Source organism: Vigna angularis, chromosome 11 (genome assembly GCF_016808095.1).
Source record: "Vigna angularis cultivar LongXiaoDou No.4 chromosome 11, ASM1680809v1, whole genome shotgun sequence".
In the NCBI taxonomy this organism is placed as follows: domain Eukaryota; kingdom Viridiplantae; phylum Streptophyta; class Magnoliopsida; order Fabales; family Fabaceae; genus Vigna; species Vigna angularis.
The window spans coordinates 782,312-806,541 of NC_068980.1; the positions used below are offsets into that span (position 1 = coordinate 782,312).

At 30.7% G+C, this 24,230-nt stretch overlaps 4 protein-coding genes and 1 pseudogene across 4 annotated transcripts; 2 read left to right on the forward strand and 3 right to left on the reverse strand.

Moving 5' to 3' along the window:
• Positions 1-4,272, reverse strand: LOC108333925 (phospholipase D alpha 1). Its single transcript, XM_017569437.2, has 3 exons — positions 3,920-4,272; positions 726-2,625; positions 1-635 (listed from the first exon to the last, which is right to left on the reverse strand). The coding sequence occupies exons 1-3, from the start codon at positions 4,007-4,009 to the stop codon at positions 202-204; spliced, it is 2,424 nt and encodes an 807-aa protein (XP_017424926.1). The 5' UTR covers positions 4,010-4,272; the 3' UTR covers positions 1-201.
• A 3,377-nt stretch (positions 4,273-7,649) lies between these two features.
• On the reverse strand, positions 7,650-12,337 carry LOC108332982 (phospholipase D alpha 1-like; annotated as a pseudogene).
• A 2,126-nt stretch (positions 12,338-14,463) lies between these two features.
• Positions 14,464-16,128, forward strand: LOC108332981 (berberine bridge enzyme-like 21). Its single transcript, XM_017568277.2, has one exon. It carries the CDS (start codon positions 14,491-14,493, stop codon positions 16,126-16,128), a length of 1,638 nt encoding a protein of 545 aa, XP_017423766.1. The 5' UTR covers positions 14,464-14,490.
• Positions 16,129-18,905: 2,777 nt separating this feature from the next.
• LOC108332980 (indole-3-acetic acid-induced protein ARG2) lies at positions 18,906-19,199 on the reverse strand. The gene has a single exon (XM_017568275.1). It carries the CDS (start codon positions 19,197-19,199, stop codon positions 18,906-18,908), a length of 294 nt encoding a protein of 97 aa, XP_017423764.1.
• A 1,329-nt stretch (positions 19,200-20,528) lies between these two features.
• On the forward strand, positions 20,529-21,831 carry LOC108333290 (embryo-specific protein ATS3B). Its single transcript, XM_017568693.2, has 3 exons — positions 20,529-20,795; positions 21,050-21,160; positions 21,336-21,831. Exons 1-3 carry the CDS (start codon positions 20,553-20,555, stop codon positions 21,606-21,608), a joined length of 627 nt encoding a protein of 208 aa, XP_017424182.1. The 5' UTR covers positions 20,529-20,552; the 3' UTR covers positions 21,609-21,831.
• Positions 21,832-24,230: the final 2,399 nt, after the last annotated feature.

The following is a 24,230-nucleotide window of genomic DNA, read 5'->3' on the forward strand; positions in this document are numbered from 1 at the left end:
TCGAAAAACGTTGTTCAGAAACCCAGAAAACATGTATTATAATGCACATAAAGTGATACAAGTAAGTAGCATTCTCAGCATCAGATGGGTAAAATCTTGAAGTCAGTCTTGAGAATAAAACCATGATTATATGACCATTACAATAACTGCTCACTTAACACCATAACACTATATTTTTATTAACAAACATATAGAATGAAACTAAGTAGTAAGAATGGGTGGCAAGTAGTCAACTTTGTCGCCAAGAACACGAGCCTTGGTGTCAGGAAAGAATTCAAATCCTGGAAGCTCAGTGACAGTTCCTTCGCTGGAAACCCCAATAGGGTAGCGGAGTAAGTGGCCAGGAAGATCATGCTCAAGAGACTCACTTGAATACAGATCCCAATACTTGTCAGAAATCTGGTTCACCTTCCTTATACATTCTGTTCTTTCAGGGTAGAGGAAGGACTCATCAAGCATGCCAAGATGCTCATACCATAATGCCATGCGGAAACCATGAATCTGACCCCTTGCTGGCTCACTTGTAAACAAATGATAGGGTTGATAAGCACCCATTGCAATCTCAGAGTCTCTTGCACCATCCATTGATCTCTGGTTTATGTTGGCCGATCCAACAATTATGTATTCATCATCAACTGCAAAAACAAAAACTTCTATCAGTTTAAGATTACAATGAGTAAGAATGTCTTAAAAAAAAAAAACATGAGTTTAATTTTCTGAATTACCTATCATCATCTTGGCATGAACATATATCATGAAGCGCCGGGCCTCTTGGGCTCTGATATAATCTGTATCAGGATCTGGTCTTTGTGGAGGCTCGTATTCTCCTTCTTTCTTCACCTCCCGATTACCAAGGCAGAAGAATGTCAGATAGTTCCGAGGATTTTCCTCTATTCCCTTGGCCTGGAGCGCCTGAACGACATCCTTGTACATCATATCCATTGTTCTCCTCTGCCAATCCAATATTGCCTGAACTGATGCACTTTCCGGAACACCCTCTGGCCACATTGGGACAACAACATACACACTGAACCTTTCCCCAGCTTCAATCTTACTCACTATCTTAAGTGAAAGCTCCTTCGGGATAAGATGCAAAGCGCCAATGTCTTCAGGCTTAATGCCATCAGCACTCCAACCGTAACAGCTTCCAAGGAAATACTGATTCTCAATATAGATGAAATTTTTTGCACGTCTAATGGCATTAACATAAGCATCTTGTATACTACGGTCTATTATATTATCCTTCCCACTCACAAGCCCGACTCTCGCAGCTTCTTCGGGAGTCTCCGGGAACCCAAAAGCAGCACCACCATCGATTGATCTAAATAGCTGAACGTTCCATGTCTCTCGATCATCGGGGTAAGTTACTGGGGATGGAGGAATAATCACATCTTCAAGGTCTCTCAGTGGAACAAGTAAGTCCTTTCCTCCCTGCTTCCTCCATCTTTGCTCAAAGTTGAACAAAACATCCCAAGCAATAGGCCCTTCGAGTCGAGAATGGATGTCGTGCCATGGTTCTCTCGGACCACCTTTTGTTATTGCTGCACCACCGAAGTTAGGCTGATGAAAATCATCATGATGTGCTGTGTCCAGCGTTCTGAAAAGAGAATGGAACGGAGTGTCATATCTCCCATCACAGAGATCAATTCCCCCCACAAAACTAACAATCCTTCGCTTCTCAGATTCTCCACTCGGCAATTCACTGTCCACGACTACGATTTTCTGGTGATGAGTAAACATGGTAGAAATTTCCAAATCTTGAACAATGCTTCCACCGTCATCGGGATTGCGAGGGCATAAAACACAATGCACTTCAGTGCCCCTGAAAAACTGCTCTGTTTCTTGATCATGAGTGGCCATCAAACCATCTTTTTTTAACAAGGGAACGGAAGTTCTATCATCCCAGACCAGCATCAAAACCCTGACACCTTCACTTGCTTTTTTCTTCAGAAGCTCACCGAGTGTTATGTCTCCTCCAGGCTTTGGCCTCCTTGAATCCCTTACCAACGAAATCTCAGTATATACAGACCAACCTGTAATGTATATCAAGTTTTTCGCTTTGGTGATTGCATCAAAAACATCCTCCCAACATCTATGAGGTTGGTAAGTCTGGCCTCCACTGAGTGGTATTCTAGGGACAAAGTTGTCTGATACATGAGCATCCTGGTACAGAGAAACCTTACATCCTCTTCTTTGTGAAAAGAAAGTATAAGGAACACCAGGAAATTTAGGACTTCTGATGCCAAGAGCCCAGTTGCGGTCTTTCGAAATATCAAAATACTGCAGCTTCACGTGGATCTTGGAATTTCCATGTATTGGATTTCTATCCTCATCCAATATTTCAACCCATCTGTCTATTTCTTCACCATGCAAGATCTCCTCGACAGGAACATATGCTCTTCCGATTAAGGTTGCCCCAATAGGATTATCATCTTTCACTGTGAATATGATGTTTGATGCCATATGGGCACAGTAAATGTGAAAGGACTCGTACCATCTTGGATTCTTGTGCTCCTTTTCTAGAATTCTGGTCCTTCCCACTCGTGCCTTCTCTAGATCAATGGTTGCATATAATTTAGTCACACCTTTTCCAAAACCAACGGTCTCCTCGATGTTATGTACGATCTGAATCAGAAAAATATAAATGGAATTAGAAATTCAAGAGCACCAAAAAATAAAATATACATTAAATTGCCAATTTTATCTAATACTTGTTCTCATGCTATATTATAAACAATTAGTAACTGTTTTTTTTATATATATTTTCATCTAAATACAATCTATCGTGTATAATAAATTGCCAATTTTAATAAAAAAGTTTAAAAATTGTATTAATTGAAAATTTTAATCACAACTAACAACATAAAACTTTTCAGATAAACTCACTTGATATAGGTTTGGACGAATGTTGATAAAATTCTTTTTGAATAAAGATCGTTTTGAAACACTGATTTATTTTCTACAACAACAACAACTGAGTGATAAAAAAATTAAGAAATATTTTGATCTAATCCTAAATCTACTAAAATTACTTCAACCCCTAATCAATGTTAAAGATAAGAAGAAATTTTTCAACACGAAAATCAGTAGTTCAGTATGATTATGAAAACTCCGTTGAAAAACCAAGAAGTGTATCTGAAAAAAAAGTAATAGAACGATGATTAATTTTTACATTTATTTATTTGATATAAATATAATATAAAATTATTTAAATGAATAAATTTTGTATTATTTTTTTAAAAAGAGAGTAAAAGGTAAAAAAAGGATAATGTTAAAGTATATTTTTCATGTAAAAGAATGTTATTCACCGCCTCTTAATTTTATTTTTTCATAAAAAGAAGGAAAAGTTAGGTCAATTATCTATCCATCCATGTGATGGATCTAATCTAACCCTTATCCTTCCAACCTCTAACCTCTTCCTGTTACTACCATTCCTTCAATTCGAAAACACTTTGAAAACTGAAAAAAAATAAAAATTCAAAAGTAGATTTTAATTTTAATTTAATTTTATAAATTGGGTTTACAATGTTTCAATCCAGTTATATATTTTTTTTTAATTTCACGTTAATAAATGTAAACCTCATTTTACACCTAAATTGTAAAAAAAATTAGATTTAAAATCTCAAACATATTTTAAGTGAGAAAATGAAACAGAACAGAGACTCCGCAGAGAACTTTTGGTAAAACCAGAGCAGAGATCTTGGGGTAACTTTACTTCTCCACTGATTGACAAAAGGGGTGAGTATGAAGATTAGGTCAGTTTGATGCCACAAAAGCAGTGACAGAGAACCAAAATTCAAGAAACTACGAATATGCTGGATTCCAAATTACACAACATTAACTCTATGCTACTGTACTAACACTACTGCGCAAATTGAAATGCAAGATGAAAAGAACAGAGAAGATTAGGAAATGAAACCTTGGTTAAGAAATTGCCGCCACCAATTTTGAGGTTGTCGACCTCGTAGATTGTCGCATGGAGAGTGCCATGGAGCAGAATTTGCGCCATCACTTAGTACCTGAGAATTCACCCCACAAATTGAAAGTAGAATTAGATGGCAGCAAAAGTTGAATGAAAGCACGTGAAACTCTGACAGATCAAAGTACAGAGTGAAAAATGGGATCTGATCAGAGATTAGAGATGAGGGTGTTTAAGAGGAAGAAGAGAAAAGGAAGAAACAGGTGAACAGGAGTGGACCAAAATCAATGAACATTGATTGATTCAAGAAAGCAATTGTAAACTGATAACTATATAATACAATACAAGTGTATAGATTGGTGTTTGACTAGTTGGCTATGATTAGGTTTTTATATGCTAATTGTTAATTACTAATTACTAATTACTAATTACTAATTGCTAATTTCCACAGTGTTTATCTTACCTTTCAACAAAGATATGTAAATAATTACTCTCTTATCTTGAATCCTCGATTATATCGTAATTATAGTTTTTAATGGCCGATGAAGGAATTCCTTATATTAACAGACAAATATACGAATGGTTTTAATTCTTCGACTTGTTAATCCTCTTAAAATACTTGTTTACCTTGTTTGATATTTAAATAAACGTGAAATATAACAAATAAATAATATTTTAAATTTTATAAATTTATGATTTAATTTTAAATAAATATATTATCTTTTATTAACTGAATTATGTATATACTTTACCTGAAACCCTTCAACCTTGATTTTAATTTATTAGATATAAATTATAAATACAAGTTTTATATCATTAGAATTAGTTAATACTCATTTGTATGGATAAGATTGATATAATATATGTTTCTATACACATTAAATATAAATAATTTTATTATTCTATTATCATTGTCAATTTAGTGTGTAAATTTATTAATAGTAAATTTATTTTCGTCCCGTATCTATTACTCCACAATAAATAATTAATTATGTAATGTAAAAAATTAATACTTCATAAACATATTCCTTTGCTAAAATGTAAACAAAAAAGGAGACAGAGAATAATATGAACAATTTGATTAATCTAAAAATATATTATTTTGAACTCTTGTGTAAAAATACCATTTTATTAGTATAGAATATGTACTAAATTTTGTTAATAATTAATCTTTAAATTTCTCCTTTTTTAATGATTTTTTTTTTTCTTTGGTTACACCATTTTTGTTTATAATAACTCCCCATTCAATCCAACGTCAGATTATCTTAAAATATTTTTGAATCAATCTTAATAACTTTAACATCTAAATAAGGTGAATATATCAATCATCAAAATACTTACATTTTAGCTTTTGTAACAAAAATTTACAATTTTACAAAGTTTAATTAAAATACAACTCTTTTATTGATATAAATAAGCGCACTTTTAAAAGAGTATGAACTGCAGATACATTTTTTTTTCCTATTACAATTTAGTCGTGAATAATTCAAATTCTAAGTTTCTAGAATGTTTCTATATTTGTACAAAATTCAAAGTTTCTAGAAAGTCTGCTGATAAAGAAGTTTAAATATCAATATATTACTATATTTCCTAAAATAGTTAAATATTTAGTAGTATTTTCTTTCTAGTTGATATTATTTTTCGAAACTTTTCTAAGTTTATCGAAACGGAAATGAGAATCTCAAAATTTCCATAAACATACCCAAATTATAACAAAAAGTGAAAAGTATATCAAAGAAAATAATGCTTAATTCATAAGAAATCTCAATTTCATAAGTTACAAATATTTGAAATTTTTGTTGCTAAAACCTCAACCACTAGTCAGTAATTATATTTTTTAAGCATTTTGAATGTTGATTAAATTGCTGGCACGTCTTTTCATATTAGAACAAAATTTTAATAATTATAAAGTTGTTATTGCTAAAGTTGACTAGAATGAGCTTTTTAAGAACTTATAACTATGTTTTTAAAGTGTTCGTAACTATATTTGTAATGTTTTATGGAAAATAGCGTTTGATTTATAAGTTTAATTGATAGATAACATTATGAAACATTGTTTGACTTTTTTTTAATTACATTATACGTTAACAATTTGTCAATTGTCAAAGTAATTAAATTTGTAAATTTATTTAACCATCAATAGTTTATTAAACTAAACTAATCGTAACATTTTTTAAAATTAAAGGGAAAATAATTTAAACTAAATTTTATTTGAATTATATTTTAAAAACTTATTTTTGAAAAAAGTTATTAAAAATTATATATATATTTAAATACATACATATAAATATGTGTGTGTTGAGAGTAAAAAAAATTTATAGATTTTTTTTCTTAAATACTCAATAGATAATGGAACAGTTAAAATAACAGATAATAAAATATATTTTTTAAACGGGATAAATAACGAGCAAATGCTATTTATGTCATCTTTATTTAGAACATTACTTGATTAAAATGGACAAAACTAAGCTTTTATAATTCGAAAAGAAATTTTTTCCAAAAATATAGGTCTATTTTCTCCCTTAAAACATTTTGCTTAATTTTTTGTCTTAAAAATATTTTTATATTGTTGGTTCACTCATTCTAGTATATATATATATATCACATTATTTCAATTATAATTTATATAATATTTTGTTGGTACTGAATTCATCACGTTGAAAATTATTTGGTAGGTACTAAAATATATTATCTACTTATTATTATTTTATTATTATTATTAATAGTTCTAATTAAATCCTTGATGATACAATTAATGGATAAAATGATCTCCTGATATTTTTCATTGAAATTTGACACTACAAAGAACCAATGGAAAGAGTCCAGATAGAAGTGCTACTTTAAATATCAGAAAACACGTTTCCTTTTGTAGATCCCATCATTAAAGAAAAGTTTTTTGCCGGCCCTATATGTCAAACACAATCAATTTCAACCACTCGTGACAAATTTTCTGTCGGTATAACAAAATTATGATAGATATTATATAATTAATTCAAATAACTCTCTTAAGTTTTTTTTTTATATTAATGGATTTAAAAATAAGTGAAATAATATTTTAAATAAATATAAATTTTGTACTTCTAGGGATGTTTGTTTGCTATCTTTTTTATACAGAGAGTGTGATATGTTAATAATTTTTTCATATCAATTTTTTTTATGTATTACTATTTTATTGGTTTATTTTATAAAAAAATACTTAAAACAAATTAATTATAAACCATCGTATTTGTAAAAAAGTTGTAAGAAAATATTTTCCTTTCATTTAATATATATATTTGGATATTTTTAAGAATTCTAATATGTTAATAATTTTGTAAAATTTAATCATTTATCATTATCTTATTGGTTGTTTGAATTTATTTTAATTTTTTTTTTAAAATAAACTAATCACGAAGTGCTGTTAGAAAAAGTAATAATAGGTATTGTAAAAAGGTTGTAAAAAGGTTGTAAAAGAAATTGTTAAAAAAACATTTTATCATCTCTAACATTAGTTTATTAATGTATAAAAAGAAAAATATTTTTTTAATAATTTTTTTTATCACAAAAATGTAAAATACATGTAATCTGTTGATTCGTTTTAAATATTTAAAAAAAATATAAATTTAAACTAACTAATTGAATAGCCGTTGTCAAAATTATTATGAAATACTGAAATGTTTCGAAAGGAAAAACATCTTCATTGAACCTTTAAATGGTGACCAACTACAGAACAACGAGATGAAAAAAAAAACTAAGTAGTAAGAATAGGTGGCATGTAGTCAGATTTGACCCCAAATCCTTTCAGTTGTGTCACACTTCCTTCGCCGGAAACTGCAACAGGGTACCGAAGAAGATGACCGGGAAGGTCTCGTTCAAGTGGCTCAGTAGTATACAGATCCCAATACTTCTCACCCATCTCGTTTACCTTCTTTATACATTCTTCACTTTCAGGGTGGACGAAGCACTCATGAAGCATGCCGAGATGTTCATACCACAATGACATACGAAAACCATGAATCTCACCCCTTGCAGGCACCCTCCTACCCAGACGATAGGGTTGATATGCACCCATAGCAATCTCAGAATCTCTAGCACCATCCATTGATCTCTGGTTTATGTTGGCAGATCCAATGATTATGTATTCGTCATCAACTGTACAAAAGACAATGTTTAATAATCACATTATCTATAGATTCCCTTGTTCAAGAAAGTAAAAACATATTATTCCCTTACCTATCATCATCTTGGCATGAACATAAATCATGAAGCGTCGAGACTCTTGAGCTCTCATATAACCATTGTTCTCCGCTGCCAGTCCAATATTGCCTGAACTGTTCCTTTCTCCGGGTAACCCTCCGGCCACATTGGAATCACAATATAAACACTGAACCTTTCCCCAGCTTCAATCTTACTAACAATCTTAAGAGAAAGCTCCCTCGGTATCAGGTGCAATGCACCAATGTCTTCGGGCTTAATGCCATCAGCACTCCAAGCATAACAGCTTCCGAGGAAGTACTGATTCTCAATGTAGATGAAGTTCTTCGCACGTCGAATGGCGTTGATGTAAGCATCTTGAATGCCTCTGTCAATTATATTATCCTTCCCACTGATGAGTCCTGATCTAGCAGCTTCTTCAGGAGTCTCAGGGAACCCAGAAGCTGCTCCACCATCGATGGATCTAAATAACTGCACGTTCCATGTCTCATGATCACCAGGGTAAGTTACTGGGGATGGAGGAATAATCACATCTTCAAGGTCTCTCAGAGGAACTAGCAGGTCTTTTCCACCTTGCTTCCTCCATCTTTGCTCAAAGTTGAACAAAACATCCCATGCAATTTGGCCTTCAAGCCGAGAGTGAATGTCATGCCAGGGATCCCTTGGACCACCTTTCTTTATCGTAGTGTGTGGAAAATTAGGTTGATGGAAATCATCATGATGTGCTGTGCCCAAGGTTCTGAAAAGTGAGTGAAATTGTGTGTCGTATCTTCCATCACAGAGATCAATACCCCCCCCCCCCCCCCCCCCCCCCCCCCACAAAACTCACAATTCTTCGTTTATATGCTCTTCCACTGGGTAAAGCACTGTCCACAACCACAATTTTCTGATGATGCGTAAACATGGAGAAAATTTCTATGTCCTGAACAACGCTTCCACCATCATCAGGGTTGCGAGGGCATAGAACACAGTGCACATCGCTGTCGTAGAAGTAGTTACCGGTATCTTCATCGTGAGTAGCCATCAACCCATCTTCTTTCAACAAAGGAACAGAAGTTCTATCATCCCAAACAAGCATCAAAACCCTGACACCATCACGTGCTTTTTTCTTTAGAAGCTCACCGAGTGTTGCATCTCCTCCAGGTTTTGGTCTCCTAGAATCTCTTACCAACGTTATCTCAGTGTAAACAGACCATACGTAATGTATATCAAATGCTGTGCGTTTTTTATTGCATCAAAAACATCTTCCCAACATCTATGAGGTTTGTAAGTTCGACCTCCAGCAAGTGGTATTCTGGAAACAAAATTGTCTGGAACATGAGCATCTTGATACAAGGAAACCCGACATCCTTGTCTTTGTGGGAAGTAAGTGTAAGGAACTCCAGGGAATTTAGGACTTCTGATACCTTGGCCCCAGTTGAGGTCTTTTGAAACATCAAAGTACTGCAGCTTCACATGGATCTTGGAATGTGAATGTATTGGTTTTTTGTGTTCATCCAATATTTCAACCCATCTATCTATTTCTTTCCCATCCAAAATCCCCTCAACGGGCACATATGCTCTTCCGATTAAGGTAGCACCAATTGGGTTGTCATCTTTCACTGTGAATATGATATTTGATGCCATATGAGCACAGTAAATGTGAAAAGACTCGCACCATTTAAGATTTGTGTGTTCTTTTTCTATAATTCTAGTTCTTCCCACGCGTGCTTTTTCCAGATCAATGGTTGCATATAGTTTAGTAATTCCCTTCCCAATCTTAATGGTCTCCTCGATGTTATGTAGCAGCTATATATCAGAACAGTGCATGCGGAATTAGCAGGACAAAAGCAAAATCAATTTTTTGTGACATGACAAAGATCCATTGAAAAAATGTTCTTTTAACGATTCTTTACAACTTTTTTACAACCGACTAATCTGTTTAAAATCTACAAACCAATAAAAGAGTGCTACATAATTTATTGTTAAAAAAAATTAATAACATATAATGATACTTAAGAATTAAGAATGTATTTTTTTCTTAATCATAAAATATAAAGATAAAATAATCATAAAAATATAAAATTTTATATTTTTTTCTGAAAAAAAAATTAAATAATAATAATGTGAAATAAATATAAAAAATTTAAATATTTCATAAAATATTTTTTGATAATTTATAGATGGAAGCAACAGGTGTCTTTAGCCAGGAAAAAACAAAGTAATGATTACATTGGAGGTGGTGGATGTACAAAAAAAAATGTTGGTGGTTGTGGTTGTGCAGTTCATGCCATTGTCCAGATTGTTTATCATTATTCATTCCTTAATTAACAAATTATTTTTCCTAAACGACTAAAATGTATTAATTTTTTTTAAACTTTGTATTAGAAAGTTAGGTATAAATTCTCAATAAATAAGCTAAATAAATTATTGTAAGGTTTTCAATTAGATTGAATTAACATTTTTTTAAAATTTTTCATCTAAAGTTTTTAAAATCTAGACAAAAGCTAAATAGAGGTTAGTAGTATATCATTATTAACAAGAATCTCGTGCCATATACAAGAAATTAGATAAATTTTGACAACAAAATATATAAAAGTATTATATTATATTATATATATATATATATATATTAAAAAGACGATTTAAGAATATAAAATTGAAAATTTGTGCAGAAAAGAAATACTTAAAATTAAATTTTGAAGAAAAATTAGATGTTAATAAAAGAATTGGGAATAAATAAAAAATTTGAAAATTTAAAATAAAATAATTAATAAATAGTGATAAAATCGTAAAGGAAAAGTGACCATAATAGCAAATATCCCAGGTGTCTTATCATCTGTACAAGAATTAAATGATTGTGTTTAATATGAAAGGAGCGTGTGTGTGTGTGTGTGTGTAACGTGTAATAATAAAGATAAGAATATTTATCTTAAATATATTTATAATTATTAAAATAATTTAATAAAACTTTAATAATTCATTAAACTCATTTAATTATGAGTAATTCCTTCAAATAAAAAAATTATGTATAGCACGCTAATTAAAAAAAAAGGAGAAAAATTGAAGATATCGATCCCACATTTTTTTTCCTTTTATTCAGAATTACATGTGAGAAGATTCTACCAGTAATAATTTTTAAGTCTTTAAACTATCTGTAAAATCAATTATTTTTTATGTTCTAAATTTTAATATAATTTAGCTCTTAAATTTTTAAAAATAATAAATAATAGATATAGTTTTTTAATTCAATTATATGATTTTTTTTATAGGTTAAGTATTCAAGATAAGATTTTATCTGTTTACACAAGTTAATACGTTCTAACTTGAATGTTAGTTTAGAATTCTACTTAATACATAAAAAAGTTGATACAAACTATATATAATATTTTTGAAGTTTGAGATTAAAATATGTAAAAATTTGGAATAAATCATATTTAAATTTTGCATATAAGTTTATGACTAAAATACATATTTAATCCTAAAAATTTAGACAAGACAAAATATTTGATCAAGATGTTTCAAGTATATATTAAAATATATGAATTATATAATGAAATGAACCTAATTACGAAATATGGTTAAACAAATTTAGAAAAAAAAGTTTTATATTATCTCCTAAAGTTTAAGTGTAACAAATTTGAAGATAAAATTTTTTCAAGAACAAAGGTACGATGAAGGATTATCTCATAATCCAATACACTCTATGAAGCTTAGAATTCAAAGGATACGAAAATCATAAATAATTTTAACATTTTGTAACTTTGGGCGATTGAATTCGATGAACGGTTAGTCTGAGTCTGTTTTTGAACTTTAAGTTATTTTTGGGTTTGATGTTTTGAACTTTGTTTAGGGTTTCTTATTTTAAACATTTGTGACTATATATATGGGCACCAAATACATCTGTGGACACATTGGATGATCATTATATGAAAATTAGTTTTTCATTGAGATGAAATTATCTTAGTTTTTGGATTATAACTTTGACTTTTATCAAAGATAGATTTCTTTGTTGTGAATCTTTTTTGACTTATCAATGTTAGATTGTGACGTCTCTAACTCTAATTCTTATCAAATATGACAAACTTTGTAGTTAATCTTCATTGACTTGTTAACATGTTAGATTCTAACATATTTGTCTTATTTTGCATTTTTCTCTTATTTATTTTTATTATGTCTCTTGAGAATTTAAATTAAAAATTATCATACTATTTCCCTAGATAGGATCCTATCATTTAGCACCATAGTGTATCATTTGATATTCAGATTGTATCATGTGGTATCTAAAGCAAGATTTTGGTTTGAATATCCTCTTTTTTTTTTGTCGTATTAAAAAAACCTAATTTTTTTAATATTGGTGTTATGTTTTGAAATTTTGTTTGACTCTTTGTTATTAAGGTTTCATCTAATTTCATTATGTTTTTAATTTTTTCGTGTTCTTCCTTTAAATTATACATTTCTATAGAAAATAATATAATTTTGTGTTTTTTGTTAATTGTAATCTTAATTAATTGTGTACTTTGATTTTGCATGAGTTTTGGTGTTTCAAAGACAATTTGTTTAGTTTTTTTTTGTTTTGAATTATAAAATTGAAAAGGAAAGAAAGAATAATGGATCCAAGTTAAAAGGAAACAAATATATATTGAAAGAAAAGAAAAAATAAAAATCCAAAAGCAAAAAATAAATAAATAAAATTAAAGAGTTCAACACAAATTTTTTAATATTTTTGGTAGTCTTATCATTTTCTAATTTTATTGTTATGTGTCTTTCAAAATTATTTGAAGTTTTGTGTATAATTTTGTATTTTCTTTGACATTTTGAGTCAAGATTTAGATCTCGTAACATTTTTCACATAATTTGTTTACTCTTTATATAACTTACTGGAATTATTTGTCAAGTGCTAAAGGAAATTTGAGTGATAAAAAACAAGTGCTAAAGGAAATTTGAATAATAAAAAACAAGATAGTACATTTAAGAAAAAATCTATAAGTGTTTATACGAGTAAAATTTGAGTTAAATATTTAAAAGAATATGATGTCACAAATATATTTTTATTATTATTAACCTTTTGTTACACAGGACCTGTTTCTTTATTCAATAACAATATTTCATCGTTTAAGACTGCTACAATTATGGTTGTGCTTTGGAAAGTAAAACTAACAAATGGTTCATCAGCAACAATATGCTCAACTGCACAGTTTGAAAAACTCTAAAAGTCATGAAGATGTGAATGTGAGGTTGGAGGGTGTGAAAAGTAGAAAAAAAAAAACATGATGAGTTAGTCTATTCCTATTATCATGATAAAAAGAACATGATTTTACATTGAGAAAAATTAGAAAAAATCATGAGATGAGAAATCAAATACCTAAGAGAGATAAAGAAAAAATATTTGATAAATATTGGAAAAAACATGTTCAAGATAAAAGATAGAAAGACATGCTCTTTGGCAACCATACTAACATCTGTAGGGTTGATTTGGTTTGGGTGATCACTTGTGTACAGAAAAAATTGGTCTTGTCGGGCTTTGAATAATTTACTTTTTTGCATTTTTTTAGTAACATGAGAAGGAATTGAATAAGATTAGTTGCTACAATATGTCGGCCGATATTCTCTTCATTAATGAAAAATATCTATCTATTTGTCTTTTGGAAAAATTCCGTAATGAATCTCATTCTTCTATATTTTTTCATTCACTGTAACTTAAATTTGACACATTTTACCTAAAATAATAAATATACGGTATATTTTAATTAAATAAAAAGTTTAAACCTTTTATCTGATATTTATTATAATCATTATAAAAATAAATTCTGACATGTGAACAAATGTTACATGACATCACTATCATAAGATCATATTCTTATGTCTAAGAACAATAATTAAGGTAACAAATAAACATTTTGATTATGATAACTATCTTAAGTTTGAGCTGGATTAGGTAAATAAATTAAAAAAATTTCCTACTAACTTAAAAACCGAACCTCGATAGTGAAAATAAATCTAGAAAAGATCAGCGTTCTTAATGATAATGCAGCTTATACTAACTTAGCATCGCAGGGCCTAAGTCCGAACTTTTTTTTTTAAGATTCCATATTTTGAGAAAGATAAAAGTCAAGCAAAGGTGAAGAAATGGTCAATTATAGTTTACTTTTTATGGCTTATGAGATTCACTTCAAAGTTTCTATACAATTCGCCTTTAACAGTAAGATACATAATTAGTTAAGGTTCAGATAAACATAAGAAAACCTTTGGTTCCAACCGTGAGGCTGACAGAGAGAGCTGTTACATTTCCACGAATTTTCCTTCTATTTTTATTGTTCTCTATTTTCTATTCTTTTGTGTTTGTATAGATACGTTGGTTTGTACAGGTATGCATGTATGACCTACAATAGACGACAATGACAATGAAAGTGGCGAATTGTTTTGGTGGTTATGTTCTTCTAACTGTCCTCACTCTGTCGGTGGTAGCAGCAACAGATCCTGCACTGCACGACACTTTCTTCGAATGCCTTAAACAGAACACAAAAACAGCTTCAGAGGAACTATCCAAGATAATCTTCACCAAAAACAACCCCTCCTTCACCACCGTCCTCCAAAACTTCGCTCGAAACAAGCGTTTCAAGACGCCCATGACGCCAAAGCCGTTACTCATCGTCACTCCCCTCGAAGAATCGCACGTGCAGGGCGCCGTAATCTGCGCCAAAACTGCAAAACTTGAAATGAGAATCCGAAGCGGTGGCCATGATTACGAGGGTATCTCCTACGTCTCCAAGGAACCCTTTATGATCCTCGACATGTCCAAGCTTAATGCGATCACGATCGACGTAAAAAAGGAGGTTGCAGTGGTCCAAGCTGGAGCCACCACGGGAGAACTTTATTATAGGATATGGGAGAAGAGTAAAGTTCATGGATTCTCCGCAGCGGTGTGTCCCACTGTTGGCCTCGGTGGGCATATCAGCGGAGGAGGGTACGGTAACATGTTGAGAAGTTTCGGTTTAACCGTGGACAATGTGATTGACGCGAAAATTGTCGATGTGAAAGGAAATCTTTTCGATAAAAAAGGCATGGGAGAAGATCTGTTCTGGGCTATTAGAGGAGGTGGAGGAGCGAGTTTTGGAGTGGTAGTGTCGTTTACCATTAACCTTCTTCGTGTGCCTGAAAAGGTTACAATTTTTCGCACTGAGAAGACTTGGGATAATAAGACCGCTGACTTTGTGTTGGGGTGGCAGAAAATTGCATCAGTGACTGACAAGAGACTTTTCATGAGGTTACTATTGCAGCCAGAAGGGAAAACCTTAAAAGCGACGATTGTGGCTTTGTTTCTAGGAGGGGCCGATGAGGTTGTGTCGCTTATGGGGAAGGAGTTTCCCCTTATGGGGTTGAAGAAGGAGAATTGTAGTGAGGTGAGTTGGATAGAATCTGTTCTTTGGTGGAACGATCCCAAGAGTTTAGAAAATGGTGACAAACCTGAGATCCTATTGGATCGGAAACCGAACAACGGCATTTTCTTGAAAAGAAAATCTGATTTTATTGAGAAGGGTATTTCAAAAGACGGGTGGGAAACGATATTCAAGAGAATAGTTGAGTTGGGGAAGACGGGGATTGCTTTCAACCCTTACGGAGGGAAAATGGATGAGATTGCTCCTGATGCGACGCCGTTTCCTCACCGTAAAGGGAACATGTTCAAGCTTCAGTACTCTGTGAACTGGGTTGATCCTTCGGTTGAGGCGGATAGGAATTACACGAAACAGGCTAAGAAGTTGTTCAATGTGATGACACCCTATGTTTCAAAGAATCCCAGAGGCGCCTTCTTCTGCTACAGGGACATTGATACAGGATTGAACACCTTTGGTAAAAATAGTTACAAGGAAGGACAGATTTATGGGACTAAGTACTTCAAATCTAATTTTGAGAGGCTCGTTAAGATTAAGACTGCAGTTGATCCTCAAAACTTCTTCAGGAATGAACAGAGCATCCCTGTTCTTAATGCCACCAATGCATCCACGCACTCCTTTTATGTATCTTTTCGAGGATAAATTCTAATTATTTTTCATTTTTTAATTCCTAACATCCCACTTTCTTTTTTTTATTCACGTTCAGATTTTATTAAATCTTAATATAGACTGTGAAACTTCATTTTCATTTTCACATATATTAATTGTACATAACTGTAATTAATTATACCTAATTCTACCAATTATTTCACTACATATCATGTTTTACTTATCTTTACCGGCTGAGTTTATACTGTATACACATTGTGATCCTGTCGAGCTTCAAAACATGCTTTAGAATTAAAAAATGTCTTTTTAATAACTTTTTTTTGATAACTTTTTAACAATAACCTATTTAATAGCCTATTTAGTAAGTATGTGATTGATCCGTTTCAAATATACAAATCAATAAAATAATGACTAGTAACACATATTTTATTATTAAAAAATTGTTAAAAGATATTGTTAAAATATCATGGTCTAGTAATAAAGTTGTTATTTTCTTTAAAGTTTAAATTTTCTTTCTGACTCTGACACGTGCCAGGAGTTCTTCACTTCTAAATATATACTATTTTCAATCCACGGGTTCGGCGAGGCCCAAATTAAATACTGCACTTTAGTAAAAAATCAAACAATTTTTTTTTCATATCACTAATTTTCTTAGTCAATTATACATTAATTTCATTTACAATATTATATAATATTATACTCGATGGACATTTGTATTTAATAAAAATAAAAATAACTTTTTCGATTATTTCCAATATTGGTAAATATAAAATATTTAATCGCTAAGCAAATCTTACTTTTAAATAATTAAATTGCCTAATATAAAAACACATTATTGAAATTCTAAAACAACACATAAAATATTTTTCTTAAAAGAAATAAATAGAAATGGAGAGAGTATTTCACTCACACAAAAAGAAAAAAAAAAGAAAAAAAATATAAGGCCTTGTTCATTTGAATGGATTGGAGGAGTGATTAAGGAGATTTGAAAGTAAATTTTTTTTGTTGTTTATTTGAGTGGATTTGGATAAGTGAAAGTGAATTTTGAAGTAAAGTTTGAAAGAATTAGTGTAGGATTTTATTAACATTGACAGATTAAAAAAATTTATTTCCAAATCGACTCTCATTTACTCCCAAATTCACTTAAATAAACAACAACAAAAATTTACCTTCAAATTCTCTCAATCACTTTCTTCCAAATCTATTCAAGTGAAGAAAACCTAAACCTAAATGATTAAAACAACAACTCACGTAAGCCTGATAATTAATCTTCATTGCATTGCATGTGGTTTAAAAAGAATCGTCTCTCGTACTGCCAATTGATTAAATATACTTTAGTTTGTATAAAATTAACAAAATATTGTTTTCTTAAAAAAAAAACCCTCAAAATTTTAAATTTTTTAGTCCTTATTATTATATCATATTCAATAATTGCTTACGTGTCCAGAAAAAAATATGGGGTAGTATTTGTCGCACAATGTCAATAGTATATGTTAAATCTGAAATGCAAATTAAGCTATAGAAGATGTGAACGTGTAAGAGCGTTTAAATTAATTTATAATTACTTTATCTTTTACTGTTATATTCACGTATAGTTAATTATTAAAATTTTAAAACCCTAAATGCAAAAAGATGATTATAAATTTTAGTAATCCATATTTATTTCTCTTTAACCAGATATCAAATTTAAATTTTGTATTAAAAAGAAGGAGAAAGAACCAATTTCATTTTTTTACTGATATAAATTATTTTTGAATTTTATTGGCATGAGTAGATTATGAGTATTTTTTTTTAACTATACGTTTTTACAGATTAAGTACAATTTTTTTTTATGAAAGATTAAATTCTAATCATATTTTTTCTATTGTTAATTGAAATTTTGTTTATTTGAGAAACGAATTTATAGCAATTTTTTTCTAGTTTTATTTATATATTTATTTATAATAAATTATTTGATTAAAAATTTATAATTATTTATAAACTCACGCACATAAATTTTAAAAATATATTTAATTTATTATTTATAAATTAATTGAGAATAAAAAATTTGAACAATAATTATAATAAATATGATAATTTAAATATATTGAAATTAAGATAGTAGAAAAATTATCATAGTAAAATATTATAATTATGGTTTTTTTAAAATTAATTTTAATAAACGTATTATTTAGTTAAAATAATTTATGTAATAATTTTTTTAGTAATAAATTAAAAATAAATAAAATTAAATAACAATATGATTGTTGTTATAAAAACCTATAAAATAGATTATTAGAGTTGAGACCAAAATGTTAAATGTTAAAATAATTGAAAATGGTTGGAAATTTTTATGGACATGTAACATTATAAGGTTGATGTAGTGGTAAGGTTTGAGAATGTGTGACAGACTGTGGGTTTAATTTTTACTTAGGAATTATAAATGGGAGTTACTCCCTTCATCACCACACACTACTTCATGCACCTCTTCATTCCTATTTTGCCCTTTAATGAACGGATGTCAACATTCGTGAACGGATATCGACATCCGCCGTTTGTCCTATGAATGTTGACATCCTTTATATTAACATCCGTCTAACCACATGTAGTGCCGCAACCCATACGTGTCCGTGCCCCAGCCCACGGACATACGCTGCTTGAAAGAGAAAGCAGTCTGAAAAATATAAAATGAGATAAGATTACAAAATATTTCAATTCTAATAAACTCCTGTTATTGGTGATTATGAGGATTTCTAAAACTAAAACTAACAAAAACACTTGATCGAACCGAAAATCTACGTAGAAGAAAAAAAACATAAAAAATTTAGAGATTACGAAGATGGTTTGTTGGACTTTTTTGGCAAAAACTTAGCACGCAATTCAGCAGCGTCAATGTCATTGATGTTAAGGGGTTTGTAGAAGCCAGTTAGAGGATCTGGAATCCACCAGTTGTTCTCATTCGACACTTTCTCTTCTTTCTCTGACTTTGGTCGCATTTTATTGTTACTCATGGAATCTGCAACTTTTGATACAATAGCGTAACCATGTCTGATGGTGATGCAGTTTGAAATTTCTGCCATAGCAAAAGAAGAGAAAAGTTTAACAGTGGTGAAAGATGGAGCCATTGATGGTGTTGAAAAATCTTCAACGTGAACGTAAATCTCCCACGATATATTATCGCAACAGAGGAGCAAGGAACAAAAAGCTCTCTCTCTAATTTGTACACAAGAAGATTTCAAAAGTTTACCAGTTGATAACAGATCTACTAAGGGAATGGTGAAAAATTCTAGTTAACAATATCACAAGCTATTTGTCAACAAAGAAGAACAACAATCTTTCATTACACTCGTAGTTGTGTACATGATCCAAACTTTCGGTGCTAATAAAATTGTTGTCCAAAACAAGGTCAGATAATTACAACGATGGTTGCAAAGCAGAGAAGCAAATCAAGTACCCAACTCTGACATTCAACTCAAACGGGTCAAATTTCAAGTTCTTTTCCCATCATCAACCGACACCGTAAACAACTCGTTTTAAAGACTCAATTTTTTCACCATGTACTCAGAAAATTCTTCAACCCAACCTTAATCATGCACGACAGAACTCGTTTCGTTCTTGAACCAGACCCTCCACTTTCCCACACCCCTTCTTGTGATTCCTCCTGTGCTCGAGTGTGGTAAAAGCAATAACGTGATGCCGAGGTGCCCATAAGGAAAAATTCGAAATTTTGATACCTACATAGCTTAAAGTGAAGCATCTAATCAGAGATAGCATGGTCGTGCCAGAGGAGCATAGCTATGCAGCGTCCGGTCGTGGTGGTGAACGTTCATGTGGCCGAGAGCTTGGGCGGAGCGGAACTCCCCTCTGCAATATGTGCAGATGTAGGAACGTGGAGGTGTAGGGGTGTAGAGAGATTTAGGATTTTAAAAGAGTGAATAAAATTAAATTGACGTAAGATATTTTTGGAATAAAAAAATAATGGAGAGATGTAAGGAGCATTTGAGGTGGTGGAAGGAGCAACTCTCGTTATAAATTGTGTATCAAAATCCATTACTTCTAATGTCAAGTTTTTGCACACCAACTTCTTTGTTAGACACCAACATTACAAATCAAATATATTTACAGAAAAACACAGACTAAAAATAAATACTAATAATTAACATTACAAATCAAATATATTTACAGTAAAACACATTTTATTTAAAACCTTTTTTTATTGTTATTCGTGAGATCTCCAAAATAGAAATATTTAAATTCTAAAATTTGACAGATGTGATACTTCAATATAATATTAACATCAAATTAATGAATAAATCTTTAAAAAATACTCCACTAAATAAAAACATAAAGACCAAAATAAATAAATTAAATATAAAAATTAAATTATTAATTAAACTAAAAGATAAATAGTTGAGAAATCCAATTAAATCACAGCTAAGAAAAGCATGAATAATTGTTGAGACCTACCCGTGGTCTTAATGTTCCTGTCCCGCGATAATAAAAGAAAAGCTGTCGGAGGCCAAGCGTGTTCCTCGTTCTCTCCCTCGAGCACAACAACGTTGCAACTCACACACTGTACCATGAAATCTCTCATTTTCATCATCACACTATGCATCATCGCTGTTTTCTCACAAGCAGCAACTCCATTAATCACTCTATCTCAATCTCAGTCTCACCCTGAAGCCAATGAATCTTTCAAGGTCAACCAAGCCAACTCGCAGGTAACAAAGTTTCTTTACTGTTACAAATGTTGCAGAAAGTAAAATAGAACACCCTTTACACTAAATCTTCAAAGTCAACTGCTTTTACATGTAAAATTTCGTTCGAACAATGTTTGACCGGCTGTGCTAACTGAAGGAACATAGAAAGAACAGAGAATATGAAAGGGTAGTTAGATTTGGATTGTGAACTGAAGCATTTTTGAGATCTTCTCACTGCGTGTGAAACTAAAGGTAGATGTGTATGCGTTTTACAGAACACGGCTAGTTCCTGCACTTACACGGTGACCATCAAAACAAGCTGCAATTCTCCCTCTTACACCAGAGATCAGATTAGTCTTGCATTTGGTGATGCTTATGGCTATCAGGTTCCTTCTCTATTATGAATGTCATTCATTCATCTGTTTCTGAATTTCTCTTGAACTTTCTATGCATATTACATGAAATGAAAATTGAGAATATAAATTGGGGGTGTGGTGGTTAATTTGGTGCTGATCAGTGATTTTGTTGGATAATCAATCAATCGATCAATCAATGAATCAGGTTTATGTCCCAAGATTAGATGATCCTCGTTCGGGGACATTCGAGCGGTGCTCTACGGATACATTTCAGATACACGGCCCGTGTACGTATCAAACATGCTATCTGTATCTATACAGGAGTGGATACGATGGTTGGATTCCAGAGCAAGTGACCGTGTACAGCTATGGCTACAACCCTGTTACGTTTTACTACAATACTTACATACCTAATGGTATTTGGTATGGCTTTGACTACTGTCGTGGTTATTTGCCTTCTACTGCAGCAGAAAAGTGAAGTGTAGTGTTAATAGTCCTGAACCCTCTGGGATTTTTTCACTTTCTCTTCACTATGAAATAATTAGAGGTCCAAACATGAACCCTGGTGTTCTTCTGGGCTCAGTATAATGGACTTTCTATTCACCCTTTTGGAGTGTGTTTAATGTATGAACTTGCACTTTAATGGTTATTACCATCTGATATTTAAATTCCATAGACTTTTTAGTTTTTGCATGGATCAATTGCTTGTTCTTTTAGTAGATATTTGATTGGCAACTGTCCACTACATGTTTGACATAGTGCCTCAATAAGCAAAATACTGTGGAATTGTTAACTGCATATGATCCTGCTGAAACAAAGTCGTGACAGCTTCCATCTGTGTCTACCATGCAGCCTTCAACTGACACGTTGTTTCAGCTATGTATTCTCTTATAACGATCTACCGTCTTATAGATAAATATAGATACTTTTAATCTAATCAACACTCAAGAATATGAAAAAGGATGTTTATAGAAGAACTGATTTATCCCAAGAAGAAAATACATGAAACTTTAATGTTTTGTTCTTCTTATGTAGATTTGATTCCCTTGCTTAGAATTTTGAAAGGAAACATTGTTTCTCTTCCTCTTCAACTTCTTTAAAGAGCGAGTGATTTTAAAAATTAGTCATACCTCAATTTGTTAGATTTTTTTTTCTACAATTGTCTTCTTTTTAGAGTCATAGTTTGTCCGAGATGATTATTGCAATGAATTTAATATATATATATATATAACATTAAATGTCATTCTTCTTTTGGGCTTTTGATGAAGCATGTTACGTGTGTTAAGGAATTTTGATCATTGTGTCAATTAAAAACTTAATTATATAATTCAACATATACGCAAAAATTATCTTTATAGAGAATATGTGCTAAATTTGATTATCATATATAGTGTATTTTAGTTCTTGTTTGCAGAATTTTTTATAAAAGATAATGATGTTGTATTTCGATTTATAAAAAAATTTTTGTTGATTTTATTATATTTTATTTTAAGAATTTAATTGATTTGCTTATATGTGTGATATTATTATATTTTTTTAGAAAATAAAATTGTGTTGTAATAGTTTTTTTTTTGTTAAAATTGAGGAGAAGAGATAGAAGGAAAATAATTTATTGAATAATTAGTTATCCATCTTCAGACACAGCCAGACTTTACTATTCATAGTACTGCTTGATCCAATTACTATACGTTGGCAAAACTTTGTTACATATTGATTTTTACTATTCATTTATTTTTTCTATATATTATTTCCATTTTATCTATTTTTATTATAAAACCAGTAGTGTTAACAAACTATATAATAAAATTATATGTATAAATTATGTTTCAATAACAATTTTTCACTGAAATTACATATATTTTTATTTTTTACAAACTATGGAAGTTATAAAAAAAATAGTTTGACTAACTTATACAAAACCATATTTTATTTATGTAGACTTTCTATATTATAACAAAAGATTAATTATTTTCAGAAATTATCGTTTTAACTTAAAAATATTGAAGATTGAGACTAAAGATAAGATTAATACCGAATTTGTAAGAATAAGATATGTTTAAATTCATTTTTTAATATGCTAAGTATAATGAAAAATGTTAAAATCTGTTGTATTACTTTTGTTAAATCACGCATGAATATATCTTGACTTTAAACTTAAATCTTCTTTTTACTTCTTACTAAGAAATAATTAAATCAAAAGGGTAGGGTTATGTTATTTTTAAGAAAGCACATATAACAATTTTTTAGTATGAATTTTCTTATCTTATAAAAATAAAAGGATTTTGAATAGAAAAGTAATTAATATATAATATTCATCGTGACCCATGTGCAAATTAAATAATTGGATTGAAGTCAAATCACAAATTGTTCCACCCAAAGCTAAAATGAGCGTGGATTTGGGCATCTTCAACATTAGGAAAATTCTTTTTCACGTTATATCTTTCATATTATTTTATAAATAATGAAAAAAAAATCATCTTTCATTTATTAATCTTGTTTTAGAAGAAACCAAGGACAACATCAGTATTCACAAATATTAAAGATCGTTCTGTTCACTTGAATAGATTTAGAAGAGAGTGACTGAGGAAATTTGAGAGGATTTGAAGGTAAATTTTGTTGTTGTTTATTTGAGTAGATTTGGAGGTAAGTCAGAGTGGATTTGGAAGAGTAAAGTTTGTGAAAATTAGTGTAGGATTTGATTGATGTGACAGATTAAAAAAATTTACTTCCAAATCTACTCTCACTTACCTCCAAATCCACTCAAATAAACAACAAAAAAATGTATCTTCAAATCCTCTCAAATCCCCTCAATCACTCCCTCCCAAATTCATTCAAATGAACAAAGCCTTACAAAAAAAATGCATTTCCTTCAACTGTTTAATCTTTATTTAGAGTGATTTAGTTTTTCGTCTTTGGTCCAAAAGTCCATCTAGATTGTATATATAAGATAATTTATATAATAAGTATACCATATTACACTTTAGACAACATTTACACAGTTAATCGAACGGTTAATCGAACGGTTAATGTTCTTAATAGATTTTCCTAAAAGAATGTTGTCATGATCACTCAACATTTCCATAATTGATTGATGGGTAAA

Bases quoted from the DNA above. Each gene is read 5' to 3' on its own strand.
- LOC108333925 (XM_017569437.2), bottom strand. From the start codon at position 4,009: ATGGCGCAAATTCTGCTCCATGGCACTCTCCATGCGACAATCTACGAG. The intron at 2,626-3,919 runs GTTTCATTTCCT...TTTCTGATTCAG, and splicing joins GCGGCAATTTCTTAACCAAG to ATCGTACATAACATCGAGGA. The intron at 636-725 runs GTAATTCAGAAA...TTGTTTTTGCAG, and splicing joins TCATGCCAAGATGATGATAG to TTGATGATGAATACATAATT.
- LOC108332981 (XM_017568277.2), top strand. From the start codon at position 14,491: ATGACAATGAAAGTGGCGAATTGTTTTGGTGGTTATGTTCTTCTAACT.
- LOC108332980 (XM_017568275.1), bottom strand. From the start codon at position 19,199: ATGGCTCCATCTTTCACCACTGTTAAACTTTTCTCTTCTTTTGCTATG.
- LOC108333290 (XM_017568693.2), top strand. From the start codon at position 20,553: ATGTTCCTGTCCCGCGATAATAAAAGAAAAGCTGTCGGAGGCCAAGCG. The intron at 20,796-21,049 runs GTAACAAAGTTT...TGCGTTTTACAG, and splicing joins TCAACCAAGCCAACTCGCAG to AACACGGCTAGTTCCTGCAC. The intron at 21,161-21,335 runs GTTCCTTCTCTA...TCAATGAATCAG, and splicing joins GTGATGCTTATGGCTATCAG to GTTTATGTCCCAAGATTAGA.